Source organism: Capra hircus, unplaced genomic scaffold (genome assembly GCF_001704415.2).
Source record: "Capra hircus breed San Clemente unplaced genomic scaffold, ASM170441v1, whole genome shotgun sequence".
Lineage (NCBI taxonomy): Eukaryota > Metazoa > Chordata > Mammalia > Artiodactyla > Bovidae > Capra > Capra hircus.
The window spans coordinates 111,427-126,288 of record NW_017190133.1 but is presented as its reverse complement, the minus strand read 5'-3'; the positions used below and the strand labels follow the sequence as shown (position 1 = coordinate 126,288).

Sequence of the window (14,862 nt, the reverse complement as noted above, 5' to 3'; positions counted from 1 at the left end):
TGGGTGGAAGGGACACGCCAGGAATAATGACAGGCATCTGCAGCTGGGCAGCTGATACCAAGCCAGCTGGGCCCCCAGCCGGGAAACCCCCCCAAGCATGAGGTTATATGGGGTACACACAGCAGCTGCAGGGCGCACTTACCTGCAGGGCGGCCACGGTCTCGTCGGGACAAGCACACAGCATGCCAGGCTCCTGTCCCTGGGCTGTACGGATGAGGCAGAGGCCCAGTTACATCTTCGGCAAACAGGGCGCCCCCCCCCCCCGAAGCCCAAGCTTCCCCAAGCCCCCAGTGGGAGCTCAGGGTCCCGGAAACGGTCCCTCCACATAATTCTTCCATTGGCTGGGCAAGAAGAGGAAGTTTGACCCGCCTTCTTCGGAGCACCCAACGTAATGACAGTCCAGAAAAGCAGACTGGGTGCTGGAAGACCTGGAGAACTCCGACTCTGAGGACCTTGCTCTTCACTTGCACAGTTCCCGCCTGACTGTCGAGTGGCATCTCTGGGGTGAAGAGGTCAGGGGCTGTGGAGCAGATTCCAAAGAGAGAGGACTTGCCCGCCCTGTGGTGTCACAAGTCAGCGGGGCCTCAGCGTTCAGCCATTTCCAGCTATCTCTTCTCTTGGACTTCCCTGGTGGTTCAGATGGTAAAGAGTCTGCCTGCGATGCTGGAGACCTGGGTTCGATCCCTGGGTTGGGAAGATCCCCTGGAGAAGGGAATGGCAACCCACTCCAGTGTTCTGGCCTGGAGATTCCCATAGACGTAGGAGCCTGGCAGGCTACAGTCCATGGGGTCCCCAAGAGTCAGAAGCGACTTCACTGTCACTTTTTCTTCTCCTGGACACCTGGGCTCATGCTCTGCCCTACCCTGCCCTGCCCCGGGGGGGCCCCCCTCAGGCGGGGAGACGTGGCTGGAGGAGGAAAGACGGCCCTGAGTTCACTCTTTCCTCCCCCCTTCTACCCCAATCCCAGAGCGTCCTGCCAACTCACCCAGCACTTCCCACCAGGAGGGCATTGAATGGAGGGCGCCCAGCAGCGGAGCTCCAGCGGCCTCAGCCTCCCTGCGGGAGTGGGGGGTGGGGTCCGCCCAGGGGCGTGGCCTGAGGGTGGGCGTGGCAGTGAGCCAGCCAAGCCCCGCCCCCGCTGCAGGCTCGGCCCCCGGGCCGGGCGGAACCTGGGGGGTAGAGGTGGGTGTTGCTAGGCTGGGTCAGCTGAGTGACAGTCACGCGACAGCACTCCGCTCCGTGTGGCTTCCTGGAAGACAAGGAGTGATGAGCCGGGGTCTCCGAGTGTGGCAGGCCAGTGCTCGGCGGCCCCGGGGAAGGGGCGCGGGCTGGGGGTGGTCGGTGTTGTCCTGGAGAAGGCCGTCCAGGATGGGGGGCGGGGACGAGGGGTTCAGTCCCGGGGCCCATCTTGGTCAGGAGGGCAGATCTGCCCCTGGGGGCGTCGGGGGGGGGGTTTCCCGAGGCTCCGAGTCAGGCAGCCCTAGGGGGCCACTCGAGCCTGGGGTGACCTGCGGCCCCAGGGAGTCCACCTACGGGACGGGCACCCGAGAAGACAGGACGCCCTCTGGGGGAGCCGTGTCTCCAAGTCTCTCTCCACAGGACATGGAGAAGGAGCAAGAGAAGCTGCGGGCCTGGAAGGAGCGCGTGGCGCGCGAGCTGGATCGCGTGGTGGCTTTCTGGCTGGATCATTCCCACGACCAGGAGCAGGGGTGCGCGCCTCGCCCTTCTGGGGGCCTTGGACTGGGTTTTTCTCTCCTCTGGAGCCCCTGTACCTCACTCTGGGCTGACTGCCATCTGTGGGGCACCACCCCCAGCCCCTAGGCCCCCTCACCACCGCCCCCCCACCGCGAACTCGGCTAACGCCAGCGTGTCCCGCAGGGGCTTCTTCACGTGCCTTGGCCGCGACGGGCGGGTGTACGATGACCTCAAGTACGTCTGGCTGCAGGGGAGGCAGGTATGGACGAGGCGTGCCCCGGGGCGCTCGGGACTGGAACCGGCGCGCTGGGTCCTGTCTGAGTTCGCACACCGGGCAGGGATCGCGGCTCACCGCCCTCCTTCCCAAGGCCCTGAGGACGGCGGCCCCCAACTTGAGCCACGACCCCTCCGCTCCCTCGCCCCCCACCTAGGTGTGGATGTACTGTCGCTTGTACCGCCAGTTTGAGCGCTTCCGCCGCCCGGAGCTTTTGAATGCAGCTAAAGCAGGTGCCCTCCCCTCCCAGTCCCCGTCTCCCCAGAAGCCACTCCCGGTGATCCCAGTAGCCACGCGGTGCTCCCAGTTGCCTGCTTGCCAGCCGGCTCTGGAAGCCCCCCAAGGACGCCGGGTGCCCACCGATGGGGAGGTAGGCGCCGGCTGGGGCACCCCCAGCGCGCCTTCCAGCGTGACACCTTCCTGACCACCAGGTGGCGAGTTTTTGCTGCGTTATGCCCAAGTGGCACCTCCTGCAAAGAAATGTGCCTTTGTGCTGACCAGGGACGGCCGCCCAGTCAAGGTGCAGCGGACCATCTTCAGCGAGTGTTTTTACACCATGGCCATGAACGAGCTGTGGAGGGTGACTGGGGATGCACGGTACCAGGTGCGGGGGAGGATGGGCACACTGTACATCTCCATGCCCTCACTTTCGCTGGCTCCTGGTGCCTGGGTGCAGGCCAGATCTGTCCTTAACATCAGTCCTTTCTCTGGGCCCGCAGGGCCCGGGGCTGCCAGTCACACCCACTGTTACTGCTGTTATTGTCACTATGTGTCCTCCCTCCCCTAGAGGCCCTCCCCCAACAACCCCCACAGGGGCCCTGGGCACCGTTCAGTTCAGTTAAGTCACTCAGTTGTGTCCAACTCTTTGCAACCCCATGGACTGCAGCACGCCAGGCCTCCCTGTCCATCACCAACTTCCAGAATTTACTCAAACTCATGTCCATCGAGTCAGTGATGCCATCCAACCATCCCCTCCTGTGTCGTCCCCCTCTCCTCCCGCCTTCAATCTTTCCCAGCATCAGGGTATTTTCCGATGGGTCAGTTCTTCGCATCAGGTGGCCAAAAGTACTGGAGTTTCAGCTTCAGGATCAGTCCTTCTAATGAATATTCAGGACTGATTTTCTTTAGGATGGGCACCGAGATGTTACCAAACCAGACTTGGGCCCATGTGCGGTGAAGGCAATCCACTGACACCAGGTGGTGGGGAAGGAAAGTGCAGCATTTATTCCAAAGGGACAGGGTAGGTCCTACTCAAAACACCTTTCAGAGAAGGGTTTAGGGCAAAATCAAGGAGGAGGTCGAAGAGCTTAGGAACATTCTTCTGATTGGCTGGTGGTGAGATAACCAGGAGGGAGTTACATGATCTACTTTCTGGTTCCAATGGTCTGGGCTCTATGTGCCAGTGGGCAGCATGTACTTAAGTTCTTCCCCATGGTGGGTGTTTTAGTTATGTGCAAAACAGCTCGAGGATACAACTCAGGATTTTATTTATGGCTCTTGGGGAAGACTTTAGTCTAAACTTATTGTTTTGTCTTGCTTATCTGTTTTCCTTTGTTTCTGCATTTCCTCACTTATTTGATTAAATGTGCTCCTTGGAACTTGGAAAGGCCTAGGAGGCTAACGCTTTTCAACAAACAAGAGGTGGGGGACCCTGGGGGATCAACTGCCCTTGCCCATCCCGGCTCTGCAGGGTCTTGCTCAGAGGGACCAGCCCTGCCCTGGCTGGGAGGGTGCTCCTCCCTGGCCCCCTCATCATTCAAAGCTGACCTCACTGCCTGGGCACGGTCTGTAGCCCCCAGCCTGGGAGCCCTAGCACCCAGCCCAGGGCCAGGCCTTGGCAGGAGTGTCCTAGGAGCTCAGCCCAAGGGACCTGGGTGGACCAGACTGGATGGGGTGCAGCCTCAGCTTGGGTCTCCCCTCACCACCCCCACTCCCAGAACGAAGCCATGGAGATGATGGATCAGATCGTGAGCTGGGTGCGGGAGGACCCCTCTGGGCTGGGCCGGCCCCAGCTCCCTGGGGCCCCGGCCTCGGAGTCCATGGCGGTGCCCATGATGCTGCTCAACCTGGTGGAGCAGCTCGGGGAGGCGGACGAGGAGTTGGCAGGCATCTCCGCGGAGCTGGGGGACTGGTGCACTCAGAGGATTCTGCAACATGTGCAGGTGGGGGCAGGAGGCAGATGCCGACTGCCAGACCAGTCCTGGGGGGCTGGGGCACAGAGTGACCCCCATTCCCCACCCCCAGGCCCATACCCACCCCCAAGCTTAGTCATCTCCAATTCTTTGGACCCTATGAACTATAGCCCGCCAGGCTCCTTGGTCCATGGGGATTCTCCCAGGCCAGAATACTGGAGTGGGTTGCTATGCCCTCCTCCAGGGGATCTTCCTCACCCAGGGATCGAACCCAGGTCTGCTGTGCTTTGCAGGCAGATTCTTTACCATCTGAGCCACCAGGGAAGCCCACTCATGAGCTGGGGGTCTATTTTACAGATGGGGAGATACAGGGAGGTGTGGCCCAGAACCCTTGGAAAGGGTGGGGGAGGCCCCCGGGGAGGCAGGTTGGGGTGAGGGCAGGAGGGTGGGGTCCAGACACCCAGGCCCATCAGGGAGCACGAAACCCAGACCCAGCTTCCTCCCAGGCCTCTGGACAGCCAGGTCGGCCCAATCTCAGTCCCCCCCCCCCCGTTCAGTGTCTTCTGGGGCCCAGGCCCAAAGCAAGTTCCAGACCCTTGGGAGTGAATCAGCTCCTCCTCAAAATCCCCTTGTCCACTCCCGCCAGCCCACCCAAGCCTGCAGATGAGGAGGGAGGGGATGGAGGGGGTTGCTGAGTGCTGAACCCCCTTCTGCACCTCCCTCTGCAGAGGGGTGGGCAGGCTGTGCTGGAGAACGTGTCAGAGGATGGTGAGGAACTCTCAGGCTGCTTGGGGAGACACCAGAACCCAGGTGAGGGGTGGGGTGGGCTTCAGATGTGGGGACTGCCTGCCTCCCTCCACACTGGGCACTGAGGACCAGGCAGAGAAGCAGGGATGGGCCTGCCATGCTGGGGGGCATGGCTCAGAGCAGGCCCCACTGCTGGCAAGAGAGGAAGGGAGTCAGCACAGAGCACAGGGGGCTGGAGCACCCTACCTGGGGGAGACCACACTACCTGCCTTTCCCTGAGCCCTCACCAGGCCACGCGCTGGAGGCTGGCTGGTTCCTGCTCCGTTATGCCATCCGGAGAGGTGATGCCAAACTTCAAGCCCACGTGATTGACAAGTTCCTACTGTTGCCTTTCCACTCTGGATGGGACCCTGAGCATGGTGGCCTCTTCTACTTCCAGGATGCTGATGGCCTCTGCCCCACCCAGGTGGGAATGTGCCCAGGGCTGTCCTCAACCCATTTCACAGAGTGGGGGGCCGAGGGAGACCCCAGCGGTCCTCAAGCTCACGCACACAAGGAGACACGTGTCCCTCTGTCTTGGAAAGGCTCGCTGGGTGATTCTAAGCCATCAGCAGCGGGGGCAGATTTGGTCCCTTACGCCTGTGTGATTATACCTTGATCCCACTGAGGTCCACAGAAGGTGGCTGAGTTGGCCACTGGCAGGAGCTGACTGTCCAAGGGGCTCTAGACAGACCGATGAGACAGCCAGGGTTTGGATTCCAGGGCTCAAGGGGAGCCTGGCCCAGCCCTGCCCTTCTGGCTCAAGAAGCTAGTGCCACTCTGCCAGGCGGTCAAGGCCTCCATAGACGTCCATGTCACAATGAAGCTCCAAGTGCCTGGGCCAGATGGAGTCTTAGCCAGGGCCTGAATGATGGGGGTGACCTTCCTGCTGAGAGGGGTGGTGGAGGGTGGGACACAGGCTTCCAGATGCCTCCTCTCTGCTCCCAGCTGGAGTGGGCCATGAAGCTCTGGTGGCCACACAGTGAAGCCATGATCGCCTTCCTCATGGGCTACAGTGAGACTGGGGACCCTGCCTTGCTGCGCATCTTCTACCAGGTGGCCGAGTACACGTTCCACCGGGTAAGTTCTGCTTCCTGGTCTCAGCAAAGGTGTGGAGACTGCAGACTGGGCGGGGAGGGCAAGTCTTCTTGCACATCCCCCGCTTGCCCCTCAGCAGACATGGAGGTCCCTGCCCCAGTACCCTCTGTTGAGTCAACAGAGCAGTCCCTTCCCCACTGGAGCTCACATTTTGCTGGCAGTGACTGACCATAAACAAGTAAACAAGCAAACGGAGATGGGGATGAGAGCTCTGGGAAATACAGCAAAGTCAGGGGGCTGCAGGTGGGGCTGATGGGAAGGAAAAAAGCTAGAAGGGGTGCTCAGCAAAGAGGGGTCAACCTGACTCCAGGGTTCACAGGTGCCGGGGCTTTGGAAGGGGAGGCCATAGAGCCCCGGGCCAAGGCAGGGAGGTGGCGCGGTGGCTGTCATCCTGGCCAGTGAGTGGGGGCCTGACCCGGGGTGGAAGATGCAACAGGAGCAGGGCTCAGAGTCTGGTTGAGTGGGAGGAGTCTGGACTGGCCACAAGTGTTTGGGTGTCATAAGGATATAGATGACATATACCGCGAGCCACAAGGCAAGGTGAGCTTTGAGGACAGAAAGAAAAGAGAAGAGGGAATAGGAGGGCCCAGCAAAGGAGACAAGAATCAGTTGTGAGGCAGGAGGGGAGCCAGGGACCCCCCTCCACTAGAGGCCCGAGTGCAATGAGTGGAGTGATGACCTGTGCCAGCCATGGCTGAGAGGCACCTTGGGGGTTGAGCCTGAATGAAGGAAAATTCCCAATGTGTTTCGAAAGCCACAACTCTCTCCGTCAGTAAACCCCAGTACAGGAGGGATGGGGGTCTTACTTGGTAGTCTGTGGGTTTTGAGACCTGGGAGAAAATTCTGTCTTTCTTTAGGCTGACCTCTAACTGAAATCCAGTATTCGCTTCCATCATGAATGAAAGCACAGTGGTATTAGCAGTGCCTGACTTCGTCACCAGTAGACATCCCAAATGTGTTCACGTTATATTGTAGTTCGAGGGGCATCTCCCAGTATCACACACACTCATCATTACTTCCAAACACAACAGTCACAAGATAATGTTAATATTGAATGCATTCAAAAGAACCTGTGTTCGAGGCCATTGGTGTTAACTGCATAAAGTGAAATTTAAGGAATAAATTGTCAAGAAAGAGAGATGGCCATCAAACAATCAGGAAACTTATAAACAGATCAGTCATTATGCATCATAATAACATCATAACAGAAGACAGGAAATTCAGACATCCACAGAAACAGTTCAATCTGTCCATGTCAGATCAAATAGTTGAATAATGTGAGGACATGAGCAGTGTCACTGGAAAGATAGAATGAATAGATATAGAACTAGTGTTACCTGCTATGAAGAGGAGTAGACCTATTCACAGGTCGACATTTAAAAAGACATTTTGATAGTGGACTTCAGTGTCATTGACTTCTTCCACAGTCCTTCTGAGAAGGGATTCCACTCAGGTCTCTATCTGGGGAGGAAAGAGAAGGGTCTAGGCCAGGGCTCCAGAGCCTACCTTGGAGCATCTGCAAGGAACTGTGGGCAAGAGAGAAGAAAGGAATTTGGAATGGGTCAACACAGCTGCTGGGCAGGGTCAGGTTTCAAGGGGCTCCAAGGGAGAGGGAGATGTGTTTGGGACCTGTGACAAGCAAGGCTGGAGTCCGTTCAGTGCTAGATATCTACAATCTCATCAACTGGAAGACAGGCCTGTGAAGCAGAGAACAGGAACTCAAAGGGAATCATCTGTTAACAAAGTTACATGACCTGCCGGCGCTGCCTGTCACTGCCTTGTTATTGCAGTTTCGCGATCCAGAGTACGGGGAATGGTTTGGCTACTTAAACCGAGACGGGAAGGTCGCCCTCACTATCAAGGGGGGTCCTTTCAAAGGTGAGTGGGGGACAGGGCGAGGCCTCAGGGGCTCAGGGCACTTCGCTGTCCCTAGCCCTCCCAACCCGCTGTCCCGCCTCTCCCCGTAGGCTGCTTCCACGTGCCGCGGTGCCTGGCCATGTGCGAGGAGATGCTGAACGACCTGCTGAGTCGCCTCGCTCCGGCCTCGGCCCTCAGCGCCCGGTCTCCGCCCGCTGGTCCCGCCCGCCCAGGCGCAGAATAAAACGAAGCCCGTTACACTGTCTGTGTGTGTGAGCTTCTGTGGGGTCGCGGGAGGTGGGGAGCGCCCGCCGCCTTCGGCTGGAGAGCACCTGCTCGCCCGGTCAGTGACCCACCCGGAGCGCTGGAACCTCCCACCTTGCCAAGAGGCCCGCCCCGCGCCCGGGCTTGCCCAGCCATTGGCCCGCCCCGCGTAGAGGCCCCGCCCCGCCCTTGGAGCTCCCTGCGCATTAGCCGAGCACCCAGGAGGGTGGGTCCGGCAGCGCGCCACTTCCGTCCGGTGGACGGGCCAGGCGCGCGCCGCCTCTTCCGCCACCGCCCCCGCGATCCCGGACCTAGCGCCAGCCCTAGCCGTGGCCTGGCAGCCCCGGTGTCGCCCTGAAGCGCGGCGGCAGCTGACTGCGCGTTCACGACCCGCTGGGAGCTGCGAGTCCCGCCGCCGTTATGAACATCCGCAATGCGAGGGTGAGGAGCCGGGGCCGGAGACCGTCCGCGCCGCGTGGGAGCGAGGCCCAGTGGCCGCGTGCGCATGCTCCCGAGGGGCCCGGCCGAGCCCCAGGGCCGGCCGCCTGGAGCGCCTGCGGCCGCCGGGCACAAAGCAGTGAAGGCTACCGTTCCCGTGGGGTTGGCCCTCCCCACAGATGAGGCCAGGGGTTCAAAGCCGGGGCTGCGAACCCCTTCTTTCGGGGATGTCAGGGCTCTGTGGGATGGTGTTGGGGAGCTTCCTAGCGCTCACGTCCGTTCCTGGAACAGTCAAGTTTTTGCCCGGCGGCCCTGGGCCAGGACTGTGCAGAGACAGATAGTCCCAGCTCCCGCCCAGGTCTGGGGGTGGGGATGGGGGGTCGGTGAGTAGACAACGAGGAGCGCCTCAACAGAACCGAGGCCTACTTAGTGCAGCCCCAGGCTTGACCGCGTTCCACTGCCCTCCTCCCTCGCAGCCAGAGGACCTGATGAACATGCAACATTGTAACCTCCTGTGCCTGCCTGAGAACTACCAGATGAAATACTATTTCTACCATGGCCTCTCCTGGCCCCAGGTGGGCGGCTGTTGAATTTGGGGACTGGGTCAAGGAAGTCCCACCCTGGGTTAGCTGAGACCATGAAGAGTCCCAGGGGGGCGCCTGGGTGAAGGAGGCCCTGGGTGTTGGCTTCATCTGGGGTGGCTGGGGGTGGAAAGGAGGTGCCTGAAGATGGGAGATGAACAGGGCCAAAATTACCACCTGTCTGCCCACCTCTTCCTGGTTAAGAACGAGGGGCTTGGGAAAACAAGGCCACCTTGCCTGGAGGTCAGGAGCTATCACTGAACTCCACCCTGGGCTGCTGTCCATCATGGCTAGGGCGAGAGACAGGCGGTGGGGCCAGATGTCCGCTAAGGGCTCCTCCAGCTCTGATAGAAACTTGTTTTCTGCCTCCTCTTTCCTCCTGTCTTACAGCTCTCATACATCGCTGAGGATGAGAATGGGAAGATCGTGGGGTACGTCCTGGCCAAAATGTGAGTCACCAGAGGCAGAAAGACAAGACTGGTGCCTGACCTGCGGGTTGGGGAGGAGGGACACTAACATTTGCACATGCCTGATGGAGGCTGCCTGGGTTGGTTTTTTTTTCTTTTCTTTTTGAAGTGAATAGACTGTTCTTTAGTTCAGTTTGAGCTTTAGAGGAAATGTGAGTTTAAAATACACACCCCTCTCACATAACTCCTTCCCTGTCTTCCCTGGTTGCCTCTCTTACTAATATCTCCTGGTACATCTGTTACAATATTGCTACATCATTATTAAAGTCCATAGTTCACAGTAAGTTTCATTCTTGGAGTCATATGGACAAATGTATAACAACATGTGTTCACTACTATAGTATCACACAGAGTAGTCTTACTGCCTGCCGAGTTTTCCGTACTCCACCTGTTCATCCCTCCTCTCTCCCCAGGGAACCACTGATCTCTTTACTGTCTCCATAGTTTTACCTTTTCCAGAACATCCCATGATTAGAATCATACAGTGTGTGGGCTTCCCAGGTGGCTCAGTGGTAAAGAATCTGCCTGCCAGTGCAAGAGACACAGGTTCAATCCCTGGGTGGGGAAGATCCCCTGAAGGAGGAAATGGTAACCCACTCCAGTACTCTTGCCTGGAGAATCTCCATGGACAAAGGAGCCTGGTGGGCTACTGTCCATGGGGTCGCAAAGAGTCAGACATGACTGACTGCATACGTACCTCAACATACAGTGTAGCCATTTCAGACTGCCTCTCAGTTATATGCATTGAAGTTTCCTCCATGTCTTTTCCTGGCTTGATAACTCCCTTTTTTTTAGCACTGAATAGTGTTCCATTGATACTGCACATGTTTTTTGTCTGCTGTCTGGGGTCTGGAGAGCCCTGACTCTCTCCCCTACCCTGGGTCTGGGGGCACTGTGAGGTTCGCTCCTAGCCTCTCTTTCTTCTTGATCTAGGGAAGAAGACCCAGACGACGTGCCCCATGGACATATCACCTCGCTGGTGCGTAGGACCTCCCCCCAGGCTCTGGTGGGTGTGGAAGTTAGTTGGAGCCGCCTCTGAGGTCCCACTTTTCTGCCCCTAGGCTGTTAAGCGTTCCCACCGGCGTCTTGGCCTGGCTCAAAAGTTGATGGACCAGGCCTCCCGAGCCATGATCGAGAACTTCAATGCCAAATATGTCTCCCTGCACGTCAGGAAGAGGTGGAAGCCGGGGTCAAAGGAAGGGGGGTGGGGGCTACTGTCTTGATACGGGTCCTGGGCTGCCTTGGCTTTTGGAGAAGACTCCGGAGGTGGGATTCGTGGGGAGGGGGCTGGGAGGATGGGCAGGGCCTGGACGTGTTGTCCCTGTCTGGCCTGGTCTGTAGAGCTCAGCACTGCCTTGTTCCCCTACAGTAACCGGGCAGCTCTGCACCTCTATTCCAACACGCTCAACTTTCAGTAAGTAAATCTAGATGTTTCTAATGGGACAGTCCCCAGGTCTGGCTTGCCCAGGTGGCTGAGATGGGCTGAGCTACCTTCTAGGCATGAGGGTGGGCAGCAGCTGGAGCTAGGGACAGGCTTTGGCCTCCACTCGGAGACAGTGACACCCACCTGCCACCGTCTGTTTGAGATGTGTTGTGGGCCTAGAGGACATTTAGTGTTTCTTGCTGGGCAGAAGAGGACTACCTGCTGCTGGTGGGGGCCAGGTGAAGGGCAGCATGGTGAAGGGATTCAGAAGTAGAGACAAGGACACAGGACAGGAACAGGACTGAGAGTGACCAGGCACCTAGAAGCATCTCAGCAGAACCAGAAGAAAGGGTAAACCTAAGCATATTGGCGCAGGAAGGGTGCAGCAGAGGGGTCTAGAGCCCTGGGTGTCCTAGTGGGTGAGAGAAGTCCACTCAGTGTGCCCAGCACAGGACACAGAGAGCCTGGCCAGGAACTGCCCTGCCCAGGGCATTGTGGTGAAAGCTGCTGGGATGGGCTGTTTGTGGAGAGCCCACTGAGACAGCCTTAGCTTCAGCTTGCTTAAGGAAGGGAAGGACCTACGGGCTGGGCATCTGAGGATCTTGGACCTGGATGCAGACGCCCCTGCTGGTTGACAGTTCCCGGGTCTGAAGGCTGGCAGGGCCTTTCTGGGCCATCCAAGAACACCAAGAACAGAGGCCACAGCACCACCCACCGCCGTTTCCAACTGTTCGGCATGGGAGCCAGCCAGCCATGCATGCCCAGGAAATGACAGGGAACCGGGCAAGGAGGGGGAGGGTACTGCCACATGCAGGGCCCGCGGTTCCCAGGAAACCACAGAAACAGATCCTTGGGAGCCAGGTTAGAGATGAGGTGGGGGGTGGCAGAATGCCAAGGGTGGGAGGGAGTCCAGCTTACTGTCGGAGAAAGCAGACAGAAGGCCACGTCGGAAATGTTTCCAAAGGGCCTCTGGGGGCACTGACACCCCATCCCACTGGCAGATGGCACCAGAGGGTGGAGGAGAATTGCCCCCAACTCAGTTTCTTCTCCTCCTCTCCACCCCCCCCACCCCCAGGATCAGTGAAGTGGAACCCAAATACTACGCTGACGGGGAAGATGCATACGCCATGAAGCGGGACCTCACCCAGATGGCTGATGAGGTGAGTCCAGTGGTGCCAGGTCCACCGGCCCCAAGCAGGCTGAGTAGGGTGGCCTGAGGGAAGTGGAGATGTCCTGGTCCTCTTCACCTCAGCTGACAGGTGGGGAGCCAGACCTTGGCAGGGCTCTAAAGAAGGCTCTCATTGGGCCAAGGCTCCATTTTCTGAGGAGAAGCCTATCCTGACCAGAGGCAGCTGTGACAGGACAGTCTGGACATGCTGAGGCGTGGGGCTGGGGATGGCTGCAGCCGGCTCCAAGGCTGAGGAGACAGGGTTCTGCCCAAGGCTCCATGGGGGCCGGGGCCATTCAGAGGGCTCCACAGCAGCCGTGTGAGGGTGTGTGAACACCTCCACTTCACTGCAGAGGAAACAGGCCCAGAGGGGGCAGTTGCCGGGACTAGCCCTGGGTCTCCCAATGCAGTCCTGTGTTTTCTGCCCTGCCTGCCCCCCCAACAAGGGACCAGAAATGGGCAGTGGGAGCGGGCCCTCATGGTCTAGAGACTTAGGCCCTGTCTCCTTCCTCCCGCCTCTCCCGGGCTTCTGGTGACAGCTGAGGCGGCACCTGGAGCTGAAGGAGAAGGGCAGGCATGTGGTGCTGGGCTCCATCGAGAACAAGATGGAAGGCAAGGGCAACTCGCTTCCAAGCTCAGGGGAGGCCTGTCGTGAGGAAAAGGGCCTGGTTGCGGAGGACAGCGGTGGCGACAGCAAGGACCTAAGCGAGGTCAGCGAGACCACAGAGAGCACTGACGTTAAGGACAGCTCAGAGGCCTCTGACTCGGCTTCCTAGAGCCCGCACCTGCTCCCCTCCCTGTCCTGGCCTGCCCATCCCATCCTCACAGCAAGAGGTTTCACAATAAACTTCACCCAGTGGCCTTGGGGAGTTCACGTGTGCGAGTGTGCACCTTTTGGGTGATGTGTGGATGCCCTGCTCCGGCTCTTGTGTTCCTCTGGATGTGGACCTCAGCCTTTTGGCACAGTGCGTCCTGCAAGCCCTCCTAGAAGGGAAGAGCTTTGTCAGGGCTTTGGAGAGGTCTGATGGCTTGGAGCTATCTTTGGGTCTCGGGTGGGTGGGGAAAGAAACCCTGGAGTTCTGGAAGCCTTCTGAGCCTTGCTGTGCTGCTGCCCTGCCACGCTCCAGATGTGGGAGTCCAGCTGCTCACTGACCTTATCTACCATCTCAGTAGTGGCCCAACCAGCTCCCTAGTTCCCCAAGCCCTGGCAAGTGTCCTTGATTCCTCCCTTCCCTGCAAACTAACAGATCCACCAATTCTGTGCGTTTGATCACCCTGATACCCCTTGAATCTCCTTCCTAACGGTTTTAGATTCACAGAGGTGGGCAGATAGTACAGGGTTTCCGTGGATGCACGCCTCACCCCTCCAGTTTCAACTATTAATAACATTTTGACCTTTTTTCTTTTTATTTTAATTGGAGGGTAATTACTTCATTATTAATAATTTTGTATTCTTACATTTGACCCAATACTGATACATTATTAACTATAGTCCTGCTGCTGCTAAGTCGCTTCAGCCGTGTCCAACTCTGTGCGATCCCATAGACGGCAGCCCACCAGGCTCCGCCGCCCCTGTGATTCTCCAGGCAAGAACACTGGAGTGGGTTGCCATTTCCTTCTCCAATGCATGAAAGTGAAACGTGGAAGTGAAGTCGCTCAGTCGTGTCCGACTCTAGTCCAGGGTTTACATTTCCTTCTGCGTTGTACACTCTGGGTTTTGACAAATAACATCATGTCATTTCATGCAGAATAGAAGCCTAAAATTTGCTCTAGTACCTTTCATCCCTACCATTCCCTCCGACTGCATCACCATTGTTTGCTGCCCCTCCTCCCTGGGCGGGCTGCCTGGGCTGCCCACCTCCCAGCGGAGCTCAGCACTCCTTAGCTGTCACTACCTTGTACCCCTGCTACCGCAGATGGCACATAGCTCTCCTGCTACGCTGAATAATTCGCTACCAAGGGTTGGAGCTCCTGTCTCTCTCTGGCTGGCGCCTGCCACGTGATCAACAGGCAGCCGGGTAGGCGGAGACCAGTGGGCGGGTCGGGAATTGGAAAACGCGCCTGCGCGGGCCGGTGCGCCGCCGCCGGCTCCTGGGCCGGCGAAGGGAAGGGAGGCCGTGTTCTGATTGACTCAAATTTCTGCCTCGCCCCACCTTCCGCGCCCGGCGTCAGTTCCTTTAGATTCACCCACGGAGCCGGCTTCGTTCCCAGGCTCTGATTGGTCCGGCGGCGGCTGGGCCGGGCTCCGCTCGGAGGGCGGGGCGGGGCGAGCGGCGGAGCATGCGCACTATCTCGACCGCGCCCCGGTGCAGGCAGGCGGGAGCCGGCGGAGGCTCTCACGGCCCCTAGCGGGCCTTTTACTTCCTGCATCGTCCGACCCGCGCTCTGCCCCTCCTCCAGCGCCCTGCGGCCCAGGGGGGAGGTTGAAGCTCGGCCGCCCTTAGGCGGTCGGGTTTCCTGAGCGGAGGCGGGAGCTGCGGCGAGGGCGGAGGGCAAAGAGGGAAGCCGCAGGCCCGGGTGACCCTTGGGGCCCAGCACTTCCTCCGCCTCTGCAGGGCTCGCCTCTGGAGCAGCCCCTTCAGGGCCATCGTGCCGACCTGAGGCCAGAAGGCTGGGGGTGGAAAAGCAGGAACGCCTGCCCTGTAGCCTTGGGACTGTGGGTGGGTTCCGGGGACGTTT

The 14,862-nt window shown here is 58.9% G+C and overlaps 2 protein-coding genes across 2 annotated transcripts; both read left to right on the top strand.

Annotated features, from left to right (window-relative positions):
* The first annotated feature begins 984 nt into the window (after positions 1-984).
* Positions 985-8,107, top strand: RENBP (renin binding protein). The gene is made up of 11 exons (XM_018045064.1): positions 985-1,293; positions 1,600-1,709; positions 1,879-1,954; positions 2,127-2,202; positions 2,401-2,573; positions 3,907-4,131; positions 4,830-4,911; positions 5,139-5,314; positions 5,836-5,967; positions 7,776-7,863; positions 7,953-8,107. Exons 1-11 carry the CDS (start codon positions 1,267-1,269, stop codon positions 8,084-8,086), a joined length of 1,299 nt encoding a protein of 432 aa, XP_017900553.1. The 5' UTR covers positions 985-1,266; the 3' UTR covers positions 8,087-8,107.
* A 200-nt stretch (positions 8,108-8,307) lies between these two features.
* NAA10 (N(alpha)-acetyltransferase 10, NatA catalytic subunit) lies at positions 8,308-13,057 on the top strand. The gene is made up of 8 exons (XM_018045063.1): positions 8,308-8,547; positions 9,021-9,119; positions 9,516-9,574; positions 10,526-10,571; positions 10,654-10,769; positions 10,962-11,006; positions 12,091-12,175; positions 12,723-13,057. Exons 1-8 carry the CDS (start codon positions 8,527-8,529, stop codon positions 12,957-12,959), a joined length of 708 nt encoding a protein of 235 aa, XP_017900552.1. The 5' UTR covers positions 8,308-8,526; the 3' UTR covers positions 12,960-13,057.
* The last annotated feature ends 1,805 nt before the right edge of the window (positions 13,058-14,862 follow it).